We start from the raw sequence: 22,921 nt of genomic DNA on the forward strand, positions 1-22,921 counted from the left end.
ATAAAACCGTTATTATTTGAAGAACAACACGATCTCTCCAGTCAGAATTCTTGTCTAGTCTCTAGTCGTTTAGTACTTGAACTAGTAATTTCACGCCCGTTACAATATCATAAAATATCCAACTTAATGTAAGTAATAATAGGATCAAGTATCCTGTGAAATCATTGCGCCTGATGTGCTGACATTTTCGAGAGGAATTGTCCATCATTTCCTCGCGATGGTTAGAGCCAAATCTGGAGAACCCCCCCCCCCCCAATACTGCCCGAAATTGACCAAATTAAGTTCAGGCAATGGGTTACTTAGGCCTATCCGTGAATAAACGTATTCTCTAGAGTGACAAACTGGGGTTGAACCAAGAGGATGGAACGTTATGCAAAATTGCCGATTGAAGGAATTTATAATATAGGTTTTCCCGGCTATTTTAAAACATTTTCCATTCCGATTCACCAACTCTAACATTCAATTTCGTCCGAAAAAAAATCACATGCTTTTAACAAAACCAATTTAGTAATTTACCTTTCAATTTCAAAGTTTGGTCACCCTTTTTAGTCACCGGGTCGAGAATATTCGTCATTACAGATCAAATTCGTCTAAGCTGTTGCCGAAAGGCAGCATTCAGAGATCAATTTCGTCTAATATAAATCAATTAGACGAATTTGATTTCTGAATAACACGATTCGGCGTAGACGAGACGAAATCAAAATCACCGGGTCGAAAACGTGTGCTCATTGTTTGAACTAAATTTAATATCATCTGACAAAAGACGAAATTAAACATTGAAAATGCACTAAATCGGTGTTGCTGGACGAAATTGAATATAAGAATCGGTGAATTCGAAGGGAAAATGTTTTAAAATAGCCGGGAAAACCTATAAATCTGAAGCAGGTTATTAAAAAAGTAACCTGTCGCACTTTCAGCTCATACATTCGAATCTAATGTATGAGCTGAAAGTGCGACAGGTTACTTTTTTAATAACCTGCTTCAGATTTATTATAAATTCCTTCATTCGGCAATTTTGTTTTGCAAATGGTGTTCATTACCATATCTGGCTAATGTGAGGGCACTCAATGGACGTTCTTTATTATGGGGAGAACATTTTCAACAAGTCTTTTGAAACGTATGAAAGCGCTGTCAATATTGCCCTTTATTCACAAACACTAATTTTTTTGTAAAAGGGGATCTGACATTTCGTTCATTGAACGTAAGGAATGGACAGACTGAAAAACAATGAATTACAAACAATCAATGCTTTTATTGCTCCCAATCCACATTCAGTTAAATACAGTTTATTTGATAAAGAAAATGTATCCTTCTGATTAACTCTTGGCTTTGAGCATTTTACAGTCCTAAATAATCATATATACAGTCGTATAAATTGTTTCCCTTGGCTCATTTTATCCATTCTAATCAACGAAATGCACCAACACATTCGCTGTCCGTAAATACTTAACACTTTCTGAAGTGAATCCTCCAAACTTTTCTGGGAAGGTTCCAAATTCAGAAATTGCAGAAGGGTAACCCCACATCATTTGAACAAAATCAGGCAAACTGATAACGATTTTGTTTTATGTAGGACCCTGCCCACCAAATATTTAGAGGCCATACCTTTTGTTATAGGTATAAATCCTCCACAGTGCATCTTTACTAGTTTAACAAGAAAAATATATTAACGTTATGAATGGCTAGCCCAGAAATGCGGTAACCATTATTCCCGAAGTACTTTTGAAAATGCTGGAATATTGAAAGAAATAAAGGCTTTGTCTTTCCATTGTTATTACCGTCTGCTAAATTTTCCCTTCTTTAAACTAGACCACCATACCTTTACACTATACAGTGTTATCAATGTTAGGCTAGCTGAAATGGTGATCCGTTTTCAAACATCAGATCTCAAACAAGATGAAACTATACCAACTTAAAATCTTATCGTTAAATGACACACTCCACAGGGTACTACCAATTAAATATACCAGCTTCAGAAGTTTTGGGGAAATATACAAATTAGTTATAAATCCTTCTCTGTATGGAAACCTGTTTGCTCAAAGTATATGCTACATTAACTTTGCCGTAAATAGCTGCTTATATGATTATATACATTGGAAAATTCATACACTGTGAATTTGAAATGCTTCCATTAAAAATCTCGTTTTCTGCTTCACTTCGAAATTATGTGGTACAAATAAGAAAACAATATATGAAGTACAAGGTATGATTAAATAAAGGAAATATATTGGCCAGATACCATTCTGCTCACGTATCAGTTTAAACCCTGTCAGAAAGATAGTAGATAGGTACATTTGACCTCTTAAACAATACCTCTCCTTGGGAATCGGTGTACAAGCACTTCTCAATGGTTACGAAGAGAAAGTCAAGTGTAGTCTTCAATGCATCGCTGCCGTACACCTTGCGTTCAGGCGAGAATAACATAGGGTTGTGCATGTTCAGAATAAAATATAAGTGTGTACTTTGAGCCCTAGCCAGGAGAATCCGTGTGAGCGCAGTGGCTTCTGCTCATACATACCAAGGCCAGGCACCTGTTAATGCGTGGAGTCAATCATATGCCTAAACACCAAGATTGGACCATTCTAAACACTCCTCCATGTTCATGTAAAATAATTAAGTAGCAACAAAATTAAAGAAATCTTTCTTCTTAAATAACGGCGAAAAGTTTGAACGGCACAATGATATACTGTAATTTTGATGCTCCATTTTATGTGCAAATAAATAGCCATTTTCTTTTTTTTTTACTGCATAAAGAACTGCATACATGTATTCCGTTACCAAAATACCCCCTCCCCCCACCCCCACCCCAGTCTTGTGGACATTAAATCTACTGTGTTCATCCCAATGTGTAAACTGTCAAAGCTTGCAGTAGGAATGCCTAACTTGGCTATTTCTTTTTAAAAATTCTCTGACCTCCACCGCAGACAGGTTCATGTGTGATTTACCATAATGTCAATACTCGATTGGGCCTTTGGTCCAGAAGGCACTTGGTGTGTGCATGCATACTGCAGCCTTGGTTCAGTTTATTGCCACCTAAACTGTTTGAATTCATTGTGTGTATAACTTTGTATCAAAATGTAAATATAAACAGAGATGTGTGAAGTCAAACTGATTATGAAACTGATTATAGCATGAGGCTTCTGCCCCAGTAACAAAATGAGCACTGTAAATCCACATAAATGCAAGTTATATCACTATTTTGTACAAATTTAATGAATAGTTTTGTTATATTAATGGGCTGGTGGTTTGAGAACCCAAGCCCATGTTCTCTGAGGTTCATATTTGCAAGGACGCTGCCTTGCAATAGCAATGCACCTTGCAATAGCAATGCACCTTGCAATAGTAACAGGAAATGCCATCCCACCTTTCCAATGATATCAATGATCAGCTCAAAAGGTATAGAAGCTCTTACACTTATTTAGAGCAATTTATTATTTATTTTTCATTTGACCACAGAAGCCAACTTCATTCTCAAAGAACTGTTTTCCATTGGCACTCTGGAGTGCTTTTTTTATTTTTTATTTTTCTCTTAGAGTGTCTTAAATTAATTAAGAAGTATTCCGAAAGTGATTGATATTGTTTAAGCTCTGTTAGCTCCACATCTTAAGTCTTGACCAACACAATAGTTAAATAACTAATTCTGCAGGCACCTCTTTAACAAATCCCACGGCAATATCAGGGAATCATTTAAAAATATGGCAACTCTGAAAAGGCATGAACATAACAGCACACATCAATCTAGAGACTTTGTCCATAGCTCACAGGTTGGCGACTTTGAACACATAGAAGGATTGCTGACCCTCATGAATACCGTAGGTAGTCACGTCATAATAGCAAACAACATAATGTCATTGCTCTGTGGTCAGATGTAGACAGGGAGACTAAACTGTCAACCTGTCTTACATGTTGACTACAATAAGGACATATGGCAGGAGTAAACCAACAGCCACAGCTTGTCAATGTGACTACCAATGGACAGGTGGTCATTGCTTCCAATGTCCAAGCTGCAGATCTAGATGTGTCTACATCAAGGAGCTACCTTGGCTCTCTTGAGGAGCTGTGCTCGCTTCTTGGCAAATTCCTGGGCTACCCGGTCTGTTGGGCGCTGCTTCAATGTGCTCAGGAGGAATGGAGTGTTGTCTGTGGGGGGAAAATGCGACAGTAATGGAGATTTAGATAATCAATCTGAATCTGGAAACAATGGGTTCAAACAACTGAGCTACCTAGATGTATCTCTCTACATCAAAGGTTTCACAAAAGGGTTGATTCAATGATACATTTAAACTTAATTTCTTGTTTCTAAATTAGTCTTTTGCAATATTCACAAAATATTTTAAGATTAAACTTGTGTGAAACAGTTTTGCGTGTATACCTCTTGAATTCCACAAGGGATTATTTAGTGATACAACAACCTTTACCAAGTGACTTCTCTAACTCAATAATTGGCAAACTTCTAGGATGCTATTATTTTTGTAACCAATTCTTGCTGAGTGGCAACATTAATAATGCTGCAAACTCAGTCAATTTTCTTTAATCAACTGACAATTAAAATCACAAAAGTTCAGCATGTTTGGGGGGCTGACGATTAAAACCTTGCAGACTTCTGTAAAAGGCAAGATAGATATAAAATTTGATTTTTGACATACAAAACAAATCAAGTGTAACTTATTGCTAAAATAAAAACTTGGAAAACTGACTGTTGAACTTACTGTTCTTTTCTGGTAGCCTTAGTGGTAGTGGTACAGCTTTCACAGCAGCATAACTGCTTTCAAATGCCTGCTTGACTCCTGGAATGTCCTGCAGGGATAGAAATGTCTCTCCCTCCAAGTCATCTGAACCGATGACGTCATGGTCATACATGATCAAATGGAGGCAGGCACCTCGGTTCTTACACTGGTCTTTGGTGACAGGGCTGCGGATAATAAAGATTGAGACAATGCTCCAGATCATCATGAAAATGACACACACAAAAAGTGTATACAAATTGTGACTATTGGGTCTGTTGTTTTGATCCTTCATGTAGCAAAATGCTTTGATCCTAGCAAGACCTTTCTGAAGTCTTTCTAACAAGCCCATGCCATGGACCCATGCGTATGGCAGTTTTACACAAAGGATCATCCGTTGTTGAGCACAAAGTCAACACAAAATCCATAGGTGTTTCTACAAGGTCTATCAAGGCACAAATCAATCTGGCATCAAAAACTGTCCCATTTCAATTTCACAAATTTTGGCTTAGATTTCTTGAACACTGTATCACATTTTAGAATTTTCATAAAAAAGGGGAAAGAAAGATGTTAACATTAAACATTCAACTTACAATTCAAATGTTTCATCAAAGAGAGGATGGACTGTTTCCTTGACAATTTTGCTCTTTCTTGGTGAGCTTTTGGGGAACACAAATGATGGTTGCAGCTCTAGGATGACATATGGGTCACTCATGCCTGGAAAATGGAAGAAAAAAAAAATAGAAAACATAACTGAGGATTCATAATAAAAAGACATTAATTACCCAGAGACATTACATTTTACTGAGGTGTTTTTGTGATTTTACTTGGAAAAAAAAATTGAGTACAGTTTGAGCACTCTTGGCTGTGTTTGAGTATATCGCTCTAGACACCGCTAAGTGTTGGAAAATGTTGCATGTACATGAATGTTATGTTCATGACGCAACAGGCCTAGGTATGTGTACATGAAGTTGAAAATAGTCATGTGTGTTCAATGCCATATGCAAGTGAAACAGTGTCTACACATGGTAAATCTTGCACACTAGATCTCCTGTGCTTGGTCAGATAGAACTTCATGGCCGAATATTCTGCACAAAGAATTTCAACTTGTGCACATGGGTACATTCCGTACCTAAGGATTCTCTGCCAGCTGGCTCTGTCTATAAATGTTTGGGTCCACATTTTTCCCTTTCCCTGTTACATGTGACATCTATGATTTTATAATTCTGATGCACTCCTTCATGCATCCATCCTCCAAGAGATATTTTGAACAGCAAACTGCCTACCTAACAAATAAAACATCATTTGAAGTCATTCTTGATGATACTTGAATGGCAAATTACAAAGTACCAAGGTAACAGCGACAGGAAAAATGTTATGCTTTGGATCCTAAATTTATTGCATGACCCACTTGGCCAGCGTAGAATTTCTTTCAAATTCTGCAAGCACAGAATGATGATTGTAAACACAGCATTGTGTTAGCAGAGCCATGACAACGCCCTAGCTGCTCTGTTAATAGACAACACAGCTGTCCATGCACAGATCTCATATTGATGAGTTTGTACCTGATCTATCCTTAGGCGTGATATTCTTAGCATTGACTAGCATGATGCACAGATGGTTTGTGACATCGTTGTAGTAGCATTTAACGGTCAGTGTACCAAGTAGACTCTCTTTGTTACTCTCAATTATCTCTTCCTGCAGTGAAAACAAGGAAAGTGATCATGACAGACATTTCGATGCAATGACACTGTGCACCAACATGAAGATGGAAGGGGTTTGTGCACAGTCACATGAAAACAAGTAATATGTGGTTTGTAAACTACACTAACAAATAGGTGCATGTACACACGTGTCCCACATACTGCAGCTGTCAAAAATAGACCACACATGTACAGTACATCTACTGACAAAAAGGCCACAACTGTGAAGATGCTCTTGATTTTCATATATATTTTGGAGCTTTGAATGTTGGGCCTCTATCCTTTATGGGTAGTGTGACCTGGCCTAGTGCATGTAGTGCTGGGATTTGTGACTCATGGTCAGAGTTACAGGGGTTCACACCCAGCCACTGGATGTCTGTTCTCTCCTTTGGCAAGTCACTTCTCTACACTTACCCCTTTTCCACCCCATAAATGGGTACGGGTATTAGCTGGGGAGTAACCTGTGATGCACTGGCATCCCATTCAGGGACACTATACATATTCTCTGTCATTACACAACAAGCAAACTAACGCTAAACGCCAGCTTGATGAGCCAGATCAGACAGACGAATCTGTGATATATTTTTGGTCTACCTAAATAACATGTCACCATTCAATATAAATGTAAATGAATTTCTTATGCTAACATCACATTTGAGTGGCCTATTGGCATTTGGATGGGCAGAGTTCATATGAAAAGGTAATGGGTATTGGGAAGAGTTTAACAAAAAGCAAAAAAAGAGTACAAGTACTGCAAAGCTGACTATACAAACACAGCGACTCACAACTTCTTGAAGTTTCTGGCCGTAAAATGCCTCAATGAGCTCATGCGTGTCAGCCATATTGCTTTCTGTGTAACTCTTCATCTCCATGTACGTAGCATTGTGTAGTGTTGGCAGAGCTAAACCCTTCGTGTCAGCATAGAAGAAGTCACTCAAGATCTGGAGGGGAAAAAAGATAACAAAATGGCTGAATGTTGTTTTGTTTGCTATGCATTCATGCATGGACATAATATGAGGCAGTTTGGAATGTGAGCTTGTTGAGCAGACAGCAGGGTTTGCTTGTCAAACATGAGTTGCCAATCCAAACACCATGCAGGATTTACTGCATGTTTTTAATACTAGTATTAGTGTGACATCTTACATTGTAATTTGCTTTAGCAATCTAGACATCTTTAGGCCTTTTCATACTAGAGCATCAACCCCCGGGTGAACTCACTCCAGGACCACCCTGGGGTAGCTTTGGATTTTTTCAACCTTGAGTTCAACCTCACATTATTTCATACTTTTTTTCACACATACATTATTTATCTCGTTTAGCTTGTATGCAATGTACAAACAAACTGAGCTATAATTGCGAAATGCAGATTAATTTGAAAATATCAAACTCGCCTCAATATTTTTGCTTAAACAATATAAATGTGATTAAAACCCTTAGCATTGGACAAGTTATGTTTTTATATTTTAGCTTTATTGCAGTGTACTGCTTCAACTGATTAACCCTCACCACGTTGAAGCATATTCTCCCTACTTCTGGAAAGCATATCAATACATGTGCATTTTTTTTTTATCATAGGCATGGATTCTCCAATGCAGAGAAAAGGGGAATGAGGCAAGAGATATTTTACTATTATGGGTCCAAATAAAGAGAAAGTAGTAAAACCCTCCATACATTTTAAGATAATATAGGGACGACTGTTATGTTGGCTTAGATTTGCATCAGTCAAAAAGTCAGAAATAAAGGGCACATAGTGCACAATATACCACTTTTCATATTAATTGTTGCCATAATGACATCAAACTTCAGGCCTGGATGTATTTCAACACTCGGATGATGGACCCAGGGCAAGCTTGTTTCCTACTATATAACGTCCACCCCAGGACGAGTGTATCACCCAGGGGTTGAGAATCTCAACCTTAGTCCTGAGCAGGGTTGACCTCGCCCCGGGGAGAGGGCAATCTCTGGGGTTTCTTGGTGGTGAAGCGGGGATGATATTTCAAGTGTGAAATGTAACTTGTTTCACCCTGATATTCTGTCTAGTGGGAAAAGGCATTTCCTATGGCAGTCTCCTTGGTTCCAAATCAAAGTAAAAACAAAGAACAACAACTATTCCCAAAAATAAAACCAAAAGTACTTGTTGTCCCTATACTTACATCAAGGGTGTCATTTAATCTACAGAACAGAAGTGGTTTCCCGTGCAAAGCCTGCAAGAACAAGAATAATTCACTGATCAGAGATATCAGAATACTAATAGATAAACTGACTGCCTAAACGTACTCTACCAATAGACCTTGTGAGTTGACAATCACTGCTTGAATGCACCATTTACATCAGCAATTGACAGTCCAGTGAGCTGAGATTTGGGGGTCTGTGCAGATGTAATTCAGAAATCATTTGCCAAAGTATTGAGTTTTAAACCAGAAATTGAAGTCTTCGCCAAACCTTGTTATTCAAAAATCAAATTAGTCTAATTGGCGTATGAAACAAAATAATCCGAAAATAGGCAAGTGGTCTTTGTAAAACCAAATTTGACACATTCAGAAATAACATTATATGTAGATTTTACTGCAGTCGATCTCCATGTGCAACAACCTAGAAGCTACATAGTTTCACACATGACATAGGTAAATACTTAAAAAAATTCCCTACCATAAAAATACTCCAATCAGAGCTTGCATATGTGTTTCTATCAAACAAACTATGTACTGACAACTGGTACAAGGGATCAATATTGCACTCACCATATGCTGTTTTTAACAAACTTGATGAAATTTAACTTTAAAAATCAGATTTTGAGAAGAAAAATCAGACTTTTGGAAGAAAATTTGAAAAAGATGGAATTCCGCATAAATTGGAAAAAACTTTGATCTGTGAACATTAGTCTTCTTTCTAGGGACACATATTCAATGTTGAAAGTCACAAAAGGTCTGACCTTGTTCTTGTTGCTGATGATCTTACTTAACTCATCCACCAAGACAATCCAAATGTCTTGCAGTATTCTGAAATGACAATTGAGTTCAAACAATTTAACCTTCCACTTAAATTTGAAATTTACACTGGTTTTTCTTTTGAAAGTTTCTCACTTATCACTCTTTCTCTTTTTCTCACGGTTTCTCTTAAAAATGTTCTATTTGTGAAAATTAATAATTTAATTTAAATTGTAACTTAAATTTTCTTGAAATATAATTTGTAAATTACCAGTTAGGAATTAACATTGCTGAGTATAAAATTTTGCTCAAATATTCTTTAGAAAATGTAAAAATCTTAGTAATGTGCTGAAAAATATGTTTTGTTTTGTTTTAAATTGAATACCCTTTTCAAGTAACTACCTTCTATTATCTGAAAAAGTTGTGATTACAAGTCAAAATTGAACTATTATGGGACAGGAAAGGCAGAATTTCAACTAAGATTTCCCTATGGTACATAGCACTCTTGTTTTCAGCATACTGTATGCATTCATTAAATTCAGGAAAATTCATTAATTTTTAAACAATTTCATGCAAATGAGAAGTACCTTCTTTGAAACATTTTTCTTACAAATGATTCTTGGTAACTCAACAATGATTTAATAGAAGGGCGCAGGGCAAAATGTCATATTTACTTGGCTACTAATAGCAGGGTGACCGTTATGGCCGAATTTCGGCTAAATGTGACACAAATTTTTCGGAAAAAAACAAGTTTGACAAAAAATTCAGCAGAGTGAATTTTTTTTTCAGCAGATTTCTAGCAGAACTCTGTAAAATTGGTGATCTGACAGAAAAATATGGCAGATTTGAAAAATATACCAGATAGTTTTGAAAAAGCTTCAAATTCAGGTTCCCTGTCGTGCATTAGCACACAGTAAAGTACTTTAGACCATTGCAAACCAGGCTAGACACATGCATTTTTTTATAATTTTTTTTTTTTTTTAAAGGAAATTTTATGACTTTTGTTTTTGTTTAAGGAAATTTTATAACATCTGCATGTGAGTATAAGTGTTTATAATGTATTTTGTGTAATAATAGGTGATTTAGCAGATTTTTGAAGTGCATCTAGCAGAATTCTGCCATTACTTTACAATCACCCTGACTAATAGTAGCATAGCTGTGACAATTAGCAGTCAGGACTTTCAAACAAATTTGCCAACAATGTGAGGGAGGGGGAATTTAGATAACTATTGGATTTACCTGTCAAAGTTGGACTTGAGGAGGCAGTTATGCAAGGTGATCATGTTGGTATCCAGGTACTCCATCAGTGGATCTATAGCCTGCAGGTCACACAGATGAGTAAGGAGCAGTTACAAAGGTAATGCAAATGAGAGATCTTTGGTTTGTTGATAAAACACCATGTGATATACAACAAGGGGAAAAATGACTACGCTAACTTATTAAAACTTTGGGGTTGAACAACGTAAACTGACTTTCCAGCTGTATGGGTACCTTTCAATTCCATTCAATTTCAATAAGGGGCCATTCAAAATGTTTTTAAATTTTGATTTTTGGTCGAAAATGTGGGTGGGTGAGTCAAATTAATTTATTGAAATTATTGTTAATCGAAATTCACTTTTTTCAATTAAAAAGAAAAAAAATAGAAAATAAAAGCTCTTTCAACTTGCCAATGGGCCTTATTCATGAGTCGGCCATATTGAATGAAAAGTGAGGTAAAATCTTAATTTTTGGAACTTGCGAATTGAAATGAAAGCAAGTGAATTCCTAATTACTTCCAGTTTGCTGCAATAAATAATTTAAAATTTGTAATTTTAAATTCGTAAATAGTCTAGCGCCATCCCACTCAACAGCAAACAATTAATGAAATACATTCAGGGAACACGACAAAAATGGCCAGCTCGTGAATAAGGCCCATTCAACTCTCTGCGTTCCGATTCGTAAACCCTTTGCCCCAACCTCGTCCCCAGTGCTTACTTTATTTCCAACCTCGTTTCCAATAGTAAGCCCTGGATAGCAAACTTTCTTCTGTATCCTGATTCGATACCGCAATTTGCTAATAATGGATTTATATCGTGAAGTTGGTGTTGTTATTTCTAACGTGCATTACGTGTTTTCAAAATTATTGTAATTATAACCGTCCACGCCTTCTCAATAATACTCCTTTTCTTTCCAGTTTGCTCATATATAACTCACGGCGCGACGAATTGATGCTGTTTTTACCCCAGACACCGCATTCAAAAACAAACGCTAATGTAACGCACATGCAGGCACCAGACTATTCCTCATTTGCATACGTGTTCAAAAATCTTGCACATGCAAATGATCCAATACCTGGGTGAGAGAGCAGGTAGTGGTGGGCGCGTTCTGCTTGACACCCTGGGGACGAGGTTGCCTTTGCCCGTACCGTTCAGGTACAGTATGCATCCGGTACATGTACAATGTACCATGTATTGTGTATATGTCAATCGGAGCACCATATGCATGAGGACCAGTGAAGTTAGCCTTAAAGCATGCGTAAAATCAGTGCGCCGTGCAAATGGAGCAGGATACCACTACACAAGGTTCATTTTGTCTTAATACACGCCACAAGTGTCGGTTACGAATCGCGACAACAAAATAAACCTACTTGTGTTTAAGACTAATTAGGCAACCTGCATGCATGGTATCTGTGTGCAATGGCAGTGCCCACGCGTCTGGAAAGCGCAAGTTGAGAGTTCCATTTTTTTTTCTATCAAAAACGACTGAAATTTCGAATAAAAAAAGAAAAACGAATGAAAAATGGGAGTCATACACCCCTTTACGCCAAGGCAAAGTTATTTTTTGTTTTAGAGCGAGCTGATACTTATTATTACCGTTTAGAATGGACTAGTTTTGCATGTTTCCTGGTGGATTCCCTATGCACGAGAATGCCCTTGGGCCGTGTTGTTGGTAAGGTACCATATACGGACTGCAGCTGCATTCCGCCGTCACTGAACTGTACATTCGTTATGTTTTTTATTGAATGGAAAATCAATATTTTAAGATCAAAAATTGGGGTGGGTGGGTGGGTCAAAAAAATTTCGACCAATAATCTAAATTTAAAAACATCGAAAATTTTGAATGGCCGCCAACATTAATTTCCATCAAAAGCAAAGTAAAAGCACCATGAGAACAAAAAAGTAGTTATATTAAGATGGAGGCATGGTTTTAAAAAGCCGAAGCTTATTGGGGCATGCCTATGGATGCCGGTGGAGATCATTAACATATAAAAGAGTAATGGCCCCATTATGAAACCCTGAGGGACACCATGGTGAATTGAATGAAGTGAGGAGTCACAGTGTTTGACTGAAGTGAATTGTTTCCTGTTACTTGAGGTGATAGGCAAACCACTGAAGGGTGATGCCACAGATTCTATAATGCTCCAGCTTGGCAAGAAGAATGGTTTGATTTATGGTATCAAACGCTTTTGATAGATCAATAAATACACCAATAGAGGACATTCTGTCAGTAAGAGAAGCAGAAAGAGTATCGACAAGTTGGATGAAGGCCATATCTGTGGAATGATTACTTCTGAAGCCAAACTGATGATCATAAAGAATGTAAAAGTGTGCAGAAATTTAAAGACACGTTTATAAATGAGTTTTCCAGGATTTTGGAGAAGCAAGGAAGAACAGAGATGGGAGATGGTTCGAGATGACTTGACGATCACGCTTTTTGAATACTGGATCACTTTAGCTATTTTGAGTTGAGAAGGAACAGAACTGGTGAGAAAAGAAATATTGAAGATGTGTGCCAAAGGTTGAGAGATGAAAGCAATAGCAGACTTCACCACTGTAGAGTGACTGTCATCAAATCCGCAGCTAGCATTTTTAAATTCATGAGCAACCTGGGAGATTTCAGAACAGGTTTTGTAGGAACAAGGAAAAAAGAGGAAGCTTAGAATTATAGAGGTAATCAGTGAAAGTTCTAGTGGTAGATGGGATTTTGCTGGCAAGTGAAGAACCAATGTTTGAGAAATAAGAATTGAAAGCATCAGCAATTTCCGAGGGGTTGGTAACAACATGCTGACCGCAGACAAACGAGTCTGGAAGGTTGTTCTGCTTACTCTTACCAAGAATGTTCTTGATCTCTCGCCATGTATTTCTGATGTCATTACTTTTAGCGGCGAGTGTTCTCGATTATTAATTCATTTTAGCTACCTGTATAATTTGGGTAGGACAATTACGAAACACTCTACCAAGATAGTCCAACAGGGCGTTGTGTACAGTTTACAAGCAGAAGCAGAAGCAGAAGCATCTCTGTTCATTGGCCGATGTGGGGTTACGTATATAACATTCTTACAGCTTGTGTTTGTACCTGCAAGAATTGGAGATTCTTTGAGACATCCATAGCTGATGTTTCTTGCCCTTGCCTAGTGTTCTAGTGATAAGGGGAATGTGAAAATTATAAAGATCAGTACATTTTCTGAGAAAGGTGTTATAAGCAGTCTCAGCATTAGCACAACGATTGACTTCATTCCAGTCAGTGCTATTGATATCTGCATTGAAAGCAAGAAGATTAGCATTGTTAACATCCCTGGTGGTGTACAATGTAGGTGCTGGGTGGGCAATAGTGACGTTGAAGAAAATCAGGGGTAATCTGAAAGAGAGGAAGATGATCAGAGATATCAGCATTAAGTATTCCTGTGGTAATTGTAGCATTGTCATTATTAGTGAGAATATTATCAGTAAGGCTGGTGCTGTGAGGGGTGAGATGGGTAGGTTTGTTGACCAGTAGACACAGACCACAAGCACTGACTGTATTCACAAAATCCTCAGTGGGCTGATGGGAAAAACATTCGGTAAGATCAAGATTAAAGTCTCCCATTATGTAGCACAGTTTCTTCTCATTGGTAATGCACAGTTATTGAAGGAAGGCTAAACTGTCAAACTTGAGCCCCTGAATAGGTTATGATGTAAAGTCTTATCAACAACCACAGTAACAGAGAAAAAGAGTCTTTTTCTTTGTCAAAAATAGCTTCAATTTGGTTCCACAGTGGTGATTCCATGCAGTGTGGGAATGTGGGTTGTCTCCCAATTTTTCAGAGTCCTTCTTGGTGAAATGCTGGTCCTGTCTTCCAGAGGTTGCAGGTTCAAATCCTGTAGACAATTTTTGTTGTTCAGCTAAACTCTCATCTTTAAAAATAAACATTTTGAAATAATAAATGTTGTATGTAACAGAGATGCCATGGAAAGTTATCTTTACTTACATCATCAATGCAAGAGTGGATATGAGCAGCAAGCAACGCCCTCAAGAACCTCCTCAAGTCTGGTCGCATCCTCTCTCCAACTCGCTGGACAACATGCTCAATCACATTGACCATGTCTTCATCAGCACTGGCCATCATGGTCTGCAATGTATCCTGACACTGGCGACCTGCCATCTCACCATATTCCATCTCCATGGCAACCTGGATACGTTGCCAACCCAATGACTCAGGCATGATGGCCAGGGAGCGACGCACTTGCTCGATGTTGTTGATGGCAATACACAACTTCAAACACAGCAAAAGCAACAAGATAAGCAACTGGCAAAAACTGGTAGTTAGATGTTTGTTTATTGAACTAGCTTATTACCATACTTAGAAGCTCTTGAAAAATGAAGAGCTACAAAAATGAAGACTGCTTCAGCACAAAGACTGGGCGACTACCAAACTTACCTGGTCTGTCACATCAAATTGGCCTTCATCGTCATAGTAACCATTCTGTCTCAGCTTGTCATGAATAATGTTGGCATAGCTGACGGCACCATGGCAAATATCCTAGAAGAAAAAAAATCAGCGATAAAAAGTATGTAAATTGAAACAAAACACAATTAATTGTCATGACAACATAAACAAAAAACTGTACAGAATCTAATTATAAAATCTCATAACCTGTAAAACAATCAAACTTACATCGGTAACCTTTGCAACAAAGACATAGCTCCCAACGGTGTCTGGCCAATCCAGTCTCTGCCAAAACTCACGAATCTGTGGAAGAAAAACAATAAAAAATCATGAATATACTAAGCCAATACTAGCTGTACTGATGCATAAAGCCAGACAGAAACATTGATAATAGTCATCCATTACAGGTGAGTACCTCATAGGAAGAAAGACCAAATGCCATCCAAGGGGCCTCATTATTATGTCATAGAAAGGCCTGAATCCACATTCCAAATAGCCTTTTCTTGGGGATCTTACCACTGTATACAATTTGAGCACTTTGAACACTATTTCAAACTAGTAAGTAAGTAGTTTGGTGGAGTTGGGCCCGTCTTCCTCTGCAAGTACTCAGTTTCTAATGTCTTTTCCAACACCCTTCGTATATGTTAAATCAAATAACAACTTTGCACAAATTACCTGGGCAAAGCATGTTGCCACATCCACTGCTGATGTGCTGTGCTTGACCATCGTATCCACCAAGGCAACCTGGGGGGGGGGAGAATTCAAAATGCTACACTATCAAAGTCTAGAACTGGCTGGTAAATCAAAAGAAAACATTTTGATGAACTGCTGTGGATTCTGAGAAGGAAAAGTAGACACATTACTCCAGCTCATCCAGCCCAGAATACATACCTCAGACCATCTCAGTTCCCTGAGGGGTATACAGCTTGATGCTGACATTTCAGTGCTCATGGCTAATCCAACCAAATCTCTGTCCGCACACTTACTACAATACAGTAGTGCATTTAAGTTAGCCTTCATTGCAAGATTGAGCTGTATCATTGGGCAGGCATCGCTGGCCATACCTTCACACACATCGTGAAACTCTGATCCGTCATACGAAGCCTGTAGTGCATACTCAAACTATACCACTCACATACATGCACTGCAACTGTGTTAGAGTCACATGTGCAATCCGCGTATACACTGTACTGCACTGTACATGTTGGAGTCATATCGGAGCACAGCCTTGATTAAACTGTACCTTCTGGGTTTTATGTGTTTCTTTACTTTTCGACGGGAGTCCTCCAAAAATGGGGGGGGGGGTGGATGGATGCGTTAATTATCCACCTATGAATAATGTATATTTCTCAACACCAATCTCGTCAAAGTTCAAAGATTGTTGCATTGCTGCAACGCGACACACGCCATGTTTTTAAACAACACGGTGTGTCTAATCAAAGGTCTATCAGATCACGTTCGATTGTAAGTAGCTCATTCTCAAGAACACAACCGCAAAACTTGGAGGTTACAGTTTAATCAAGGCTGTGCTCCTTTGGGGAGTCCCACGTGGGGTACTGCATGTGCATGTACAGTATGCACTGCAGGCTTCGTACGGATGACGGATTGGGGTTTTGCCGTGTATGTGGAGCAGGGTATGCTATGGCCAGCGATATGCACACACTGATACAGCACATACATAGCCTTGAATTCAAGGCTACAGCAAGGAGGCCTACCTTGAGCTTACAGTGATTTTCACATTTCATTTATTATCTGTTATGTACACAGCCCATAATGATATTATCTCTACCTGATCCAATTCCACAGCCTTTTTTATCCTCTCTGCAGCTCTCTTCCTTGATACATTCAACCACTTCTCCACAGCTTTCTTGAAGAACTTGTGGTATCCTTTGATCTCTAGATCTGCCTGGTCCCTGCACGACACAAATAGGTTGTCTTGAGCTAACTGTCTTCTATTTATTTGTTTATTTATTTATTTATTTTTTACCTTTATTTATTTACCTTATTTACCTTATTCTATTTACTTATTCTATTTACCTTACATCATGGTCTAATGGTATGATGTGCTAAACCCAGGATATGTACATATACGATACAAATTCACTGGCAACATCAATATCATTGTTAAAATATGCAGAATTGGTTTTAAAAGTACCATCTTCATTCATATATAAATAAATACGCATTTTATTTTAACCCGGTGGTGAGGTAGTTTGGTGGTCAGCCAGACTCCTAAAGATTGCAGGTTCAAATGCAACTTAGATCAATACATCTTCTTCAATCATATAATAATTTTCAAAAGGACAACAATCCTGGTGAAAGAGAGCCACAATGTGCATAATGCATTGCTGTCTTGGACCCTTTAACAGAACTTGGGTTTGCCTGAAGCTTTAGTTTCATTTGCACCCCCTGGCCCCATTGCAGGTTGTTAATGTCTATGACTTTATACTGTGAGGTTTGATGTCCGTGTAGACAAAAGAAATCATTTCATACTGAGTTGGAATTTTCAAAGTCAGGGATGCAAAGCCGACATGATGCCAAGATTGGCCTTTATCTTTAAGCAAACTTGAATCCTCTACACAAATACCACATTACATATCACACTCGGAATATCATGCTATTCTAAGATGCGCGTGCTATTTGTACTGCAAACATCTAACAGGCTAAACCGTTGAATAGTTCCTCTACAGCATGAGTGTCCCACTCGCATTCGTGGAACACAGAAAATGAAGTGCGTCTGTGTCCCATATGCCTTCGGCCTCGGTGCGCACGGGACATGGACGAATCACTACTTAACTGAATCACTACTTACCCCTCAGTAAGGTTTTCAGAGAAGCCAACGAAGTCCCTTAGAGCAAGGTAGAGCTCAAATAGAGCAGTACTCCTCTGACTGTATTCCTCGCCTTCTACATCATCCAGGGTGTGATGAGACACGGTGCTGGTCAGGCAGCGAGTCACATCAGCCATCAACTACATGGTAACAATATTTGTATTCGGAATTGTAAACAAGTCAAACCACAAGTCAAACCACAAGCCAATTTACAAGTCAAATCACAAGTCAGGAAACAAGTCAGGTCATATGGCAATAATAATAATAATAATAATAAATAAAATGTGGAGTGCTGTGGCCTCGTGGTTAAGGGCATTGAATTTGTGGTCTGCAGGTAAAGCTGCAGGTTGTGGGTTCAAGTCCAGCCTGGGGTTATGGTGCATGTGCCCTTGGGCAAGGCATTTGTCACGACTTGCTTCTCTCCACCCAGGAGTACCGGTAAATGGGTACCTGCGAATGTACGGGCCATATGCGCTGATATTGAGCTGCTGCAGAAGTGGTTTTGTGGCCTGATGAACAGGGGTAATAATTGTTAAGCGCTTTGACACCTTTGGTATAATGCGCTATATACGCACCACATTTTTTATTATTATTATTATTATTATTATTATTATTATTATTACAAGTCGGGTAACAAGTCAGGTCACAAGTCAGGCAGCCTCGACTCCATGGGTGCATGCGCATTCCTTCACTAACCCCTAGCCATGAGGAATATGTAAATGACGTTAACCGGCTACTCAGAGCGTACTGCGCGTGTATTTGGAAAAATGCACGCCCTATATGCGCTCACGCATTATCTCCTGCGCGTCACGTCACATACATTTTTTTTTCAAAACTGCGCGATGACTGAACGATATGATTCTGGATGCATTGTTATCCCCAAAAACCTGTATCTTGTGTTGTAAAGGGACGACAGAGGTACGTACATTTAATATAAATCCTTGATAAATAACGCGTCATTGAAATGTCATGTTTGAAAGGATTGATTCTACCCAAAAAAATTCAAAATTTTAAGCACTGCGTTGCGCGTTAGATACGTCACTATTTGGCACATTTAAATTACACAATTCCAGGGGTTAAGATCGCGCAAGGCACGATAAGAAACAACATGGCGCAGCAAGATCGTACCCATGGAAACGAGGTTGCAAGTCAGGTCACAATTCGGGTCACAAGTCGGGTCACAGTATGACACAGCGGGGCTTTTAAAAAAAAAAATAGGAAAATAAAGTTTAACTGACTACATAAACCAGACAAGGTCTCATTGGACAGTATTCTCATTTGCTTATGAGTATTACAGAATAGGAAAAAAGTGAGAAAATAACCTTTAACAAATTCGTTCAGGTCATATTTCATGAAGACTGCAAAATGATTTATGAGGGCCATGACCAATGAAACCATAGTGTATAGTTATCATCATGAAATTTGCTTTAAGAATGTCCCCTATGTGGAGAGTCAGTGAAGCACGAAATGCTACAAAAGACACATCTATGCCTATTGGGAAGAAAATGCCACAAAGTTATGAAATCTGCAGTTCATTCAACGTACTCTCAGATCCATCTCCTTGTACACAATGGTGAAGTAGGGAATTTCAAAGACGGTCTGGTAGGTGTTGTGGACAAATTGAAGCAGTCGCTGGAATTGGCCATTGATGGTGTTAGTCAGACCAGCCAGTGAGGAGACTCTCTCAATCTCAGGTTTGGCATCTACCATCTCAGACTGCTTCTTAGAATACCAATTGTGGATATCCTCCTAGAGATGTAAAGGCATGGCAACCAAACTTTGAATACAGGTCCAAACACAAGAACACTTGGCTACTTTGTGCCAATGTTCATTGTGCAGTTAAGTGCTTAGCTGAACAGCTGTTTTTTACTACAATACCAAAAATATGTGCTAAACGTCAGCTATTTCACAAAATTGACACAGTAAAGTTTGTGCATTGTTTCATTATTTTAAGTAAAGTCTTCCTCTAAGGTTAGCATGCTCTTTGCTGTGCTTACTGCTTACGGTCTCCATGAAATGAACAGAGATCTTGTTAGCAGAAACATGTGCTTACCAGCGCCATGAAATAGCACCAAAGTTTTGAGCCAAAAATGTTTTGGTCTGAAGTAGTCTTTTTTTTTCTGAACAAATAGTTTGGATGATTTGTTCTGCAATGGTCTAGCTCATGCCATATGGCAATGCATACATTTACATACAGCCAAATGAATGAAAGTTTGCATTGTTTATAGATCAATCCAGGCATGCTATCACTTCTATCATGGAGGCCCCCTTCAATGGCGAAAGCATTGTGCTAGCTATTGTTCAGATAATCCATCATGGGGCAGTTGCTTTGTACAATAGCAAACACAATGGTTTCTCCATTGAAGGGGGCCTCATGAGTGTACAGTGATCGCGTTTCTGGAATGGTCTATACCTGTCTCTTCACATAATTCTTTACAAAAAATAATCTTGCAATACAGGATGGGAGGGGAAAACATTAACGCCCCAAAATGTCTGAAATCTTAGTTTGGGACAAAACATCTGAAATTCCCACATCAGTGTATATTTATTGGTGGGTCAACTATTCCATAAAACGTTGTGCAAACTTCAGACATATCAGCCCAAAGAGATTTCTGCCATTTTAGGTACACTGTGAATGTGCCTCCTTGTATCAATACTGATTGGGCTCATCTCACAACTCTGTTTTCTGGTCAGGGATTAACATCAGCAATTGGGGCTGGGTACAGCTCAGACAGTGGTCAGGGCGGGACAGGCTTTGGCAGAGTTGTAATTATGTCAATCACAGGTCAATCAAAAGTCATCCAGTTTCAAGTCAAGTTACAAACTTTTAACATGAACTTCGACAATGGTATTTCTATGTCCTTGCCATCCCTGTTAAACATGACCTGACTTGTGATTTCACTAGTGATTGACTTGCAATGATCTCAATAAGCCATTTGCGTGTTAAATTTGAATAAAATCTGGAACGCTGACTTAATACAATGCTTTGCACGTTTTAACCTAGCATTCTCCCGACCAAAGAGACTGTTACTATATCACGTGATTCGGGGCAAGCCTTATGCTAGCAACCCCCAGCTCCGGCATGGTCTGGTGTCTTTGTGCCATTCTCACCCATTGTGAACGATGTATTGGTGCTGAGTGTCTCTTACGTAACTATGCAAGAGCTTGCCCCGAATCATGTGATTAGCAACAGTGTCTTTGGTCTGGAGAATTCACAGTTAAAATGTGCCAAGCATTCTGAGCAAGTCATTGTACCAGACGTTTTTCAAATGTAAAACCCAAAGGGTATAGGTTACACGCAAGTGGCTTATTGTAATACTTGATTGGTGGTGGGCAGATGAAGACAATCACATACCTTGATTGCAGCCAGGATGACGGCCTGACAGTTAGGTTGAAACAACACGTTCCGCTCAGCAAACTCCATCTCATTGATCTGAGACAGACATCTGCATAGGACAAAACAATCGACAATGTTCGGGGGGAAAAAAATCAACAAATCTAACAAAATGGAAGTAACATTAACACTAGTGGAATTTCCAAAATCCACCAGGAGGTTTCACAGCGTATTGCAAAGAGTGACGATGGTAAAGCCAAGCAATCCTTACTTCATATGGCTAGGTCATCCTTGAAAGTACAAAGAATATGTATACTTCTGGTTTCCAACTCAGAGCAGGATTTGGGATGATATAGCTGGTTTCTACTTCAGGAATTTCAGTTAATCTTCCTCTCTTTTATTTTGGTTTATTTTGTTTGTTTTGTTGCATTTTTGTTTAGTTCCTTACTTCCAACCATGGCCTGCTATTTCAGACCAAGTTCATTCACTTAATGCTGGTAATTAAGGTGAGCTGCTTATAATTTATAACAACATTTTAGTTAAAAAATAATAGCAACTGCTAAATTAACACTTTTTTTTTAATCCGACAGACTTACAGAAGCAGATACTGTAGCCTTCGGAGTGCCAGTTTGTTTGTTGGTGGAAACATGTCCTGTTGTCTGTGCAGCATATCCACTGCATAGGTGATGAAACTGTGGAAAGATTTCTGAAGATACTGCTCCTGTTGATCACAAGGGGGTTGGAGACAGCTTGACAAACATTTGTGAGCTGTTGCAGTTCCAATTAAAAATGTTCTGTATGCTTTATTTTCTTCTACCGGAGTCGATGTGATATATGTGTATTGGCATTTTTGGGCTGAAAGTATCATAATAATGTTGGGGATAATGACTTTATGCACGGCTCATTACATTCTTTGCTTTGGCAGTGCAACCATGACTGATGTTAGACAAATTCAACACAATTGGCAATGTGGACACCCTCTGCTGCAAAGTCTGCACAAGCACCTGTCACCTGCCACTGTGTTCTTCCAACCAACACAGGGATATCTTGCTTTAAATATGGGTTGTCTGGTCTACAACTCACCTCATCTGCAGACAATGCAAACGGCTTCCATGATCTTTTAAGAGTCTCTCCGTATGTGTAAAATGACTTGAAGTCAATGACACACATGGTGCACTCTTGACTGTAGGCCAGCCAGCGACTGATATTAGAACAAAATAAAAGAAAAAAATTCCAGACACATAATATCAGGAAAAACCTTCATATGGTTTAAATATTTATTCTCAACAACTTCCATTTCAAAATTTGTTGGCTTTTGAAATGACTAAAATTTAATTACTTTTTCAAATAACTGAAACAAATATGAAATATCAGTAAACAAATTCTACACTTTAATTCCTGTCTTGCAGGGTAAGTCAATACTTTCACCTCACTGGGTAGTAGCAACTGGGAATCTATGATATATTGAGTGTACCTACCAGAGGGACTGATGCAAGTCAGAGATCTCATATTGCACAGCGTGTTGCTGTAGGATGGTCATAGCCCTAGATGGTAGCTCACCATCCCATGCTCCTAGCTGATCCAGCCTGGCTACCTCATAGTGTACAATGTGGAACCATAGGATACGATGGACAGCAGTTGGGCTTAGCACCTGGTACGACTGATCAGCTCGCTAAAACCAAGACACAAAAAGTGCACAGGAAATAATTTATTTCGC

General features: G+C 38.7%; 1 protein-coding gene across 5 annotated transcripts in view; it reads right to left on the reverse strand.

Annotated features, from left to right (window-relative positions):
- Positions 1-1,228: 1,228 nt before the first annotated feature.
- LOC119734669 (protein unc-13 homolog D-like) overlaps positions 1,229-22,921 on the reverse strand; it is a 42,099-nt gene continuing 20,406 nt past the window's right edge. For 4 of the 5 annotated variants that reach the window (XM_038208190.1, XM_038208192.1, XM_038208189.1 and 1 more), the window contains 20 exons: positions 22,683-22,876; positions 22,288-22,405; positions 21,801-21,925; positions 21,226-21,316; positions 19,416-19,619; positions 17,853-18,010; positions 16,830-16,953; positions 15,716-15,784; positions 15,269-15,343; positions 15,032-15,133; positions 14,582-14,866; positions 13,690-13,752; positions 10,594-10,673; positions 9,360-9,426; positions 8,581-8,631; positions 7,213-7,368; positions 6,290-6,422; positions 5,318-5,441; positions 4,710-4,912; positions 1,229-4,140 (listed from right to left, as the gene is read on the reverse strand). In XM_038208190.1, coding sequence (XP_038064118.1) covers positions 4,028-4,140; positions 4,710-4,912; positions 5,318-5,441; positions 6,290-6,422; positions 7,213-7,368; positions 8,581-8,631; positions 9,360-9,426; positions 10,594-10,673; positions 13,690-13,752; positions 14,582-14,866; positions 15,032-15,133; positions 15,269-15,343; positions 15,716-15,784; positions 16,830-16,953; positions 17,853-18,010; positions 19,416-19,619; positions 21,226-21,316; positions 21,801-21,925; positions 22,288-22,405; positions 22,683-22,876 — 2,535 coding nt within the window. In that variant the 3' untranslated portion in view covers positions 1,229-4,027. The remainder of the gene's footprint in view (positions 4,141-4,709; positions 4,913-5,317; positions 5,442-6,289; positions 6,423-7,212; positions 7,369-8,580; positions 8,632-9,359; positions 9,427-10,593; positions 10,674-13,689; positions 13,753-14,581; positions 14,867-15,031; positions 15,134-15,268; positions 15,344-15,715; positions 15,785-16,829; positions 16,954-17,852; positions 18,011-19,415; positions 19,620-21,225; positions 21,317-21,800; positions 21,926-22,287; positions 22,406-22,682; positions 22,877-22,921) is intronic. The other variant, XM_038208191.1, reaches the window with a different exon arrangement.

The sequence above is a fragment of the Patiria miniata genome, unplaced genomic scaffold (genome assembly GCF_015706575.1).
Source record: "Patiria miniata isolate m_02_andy unplaced genomic scaffold, ASM1570657v1 HiC_scaffold_28, whole genome shotgun sequence".
In the NCBI taxonomy this organism is placed as follows: Eukaryota; Metazoa; Echinodermata; class Asteroidea; order Valvatida; family Asterinidae; genus Patiria; species Patiria miniata.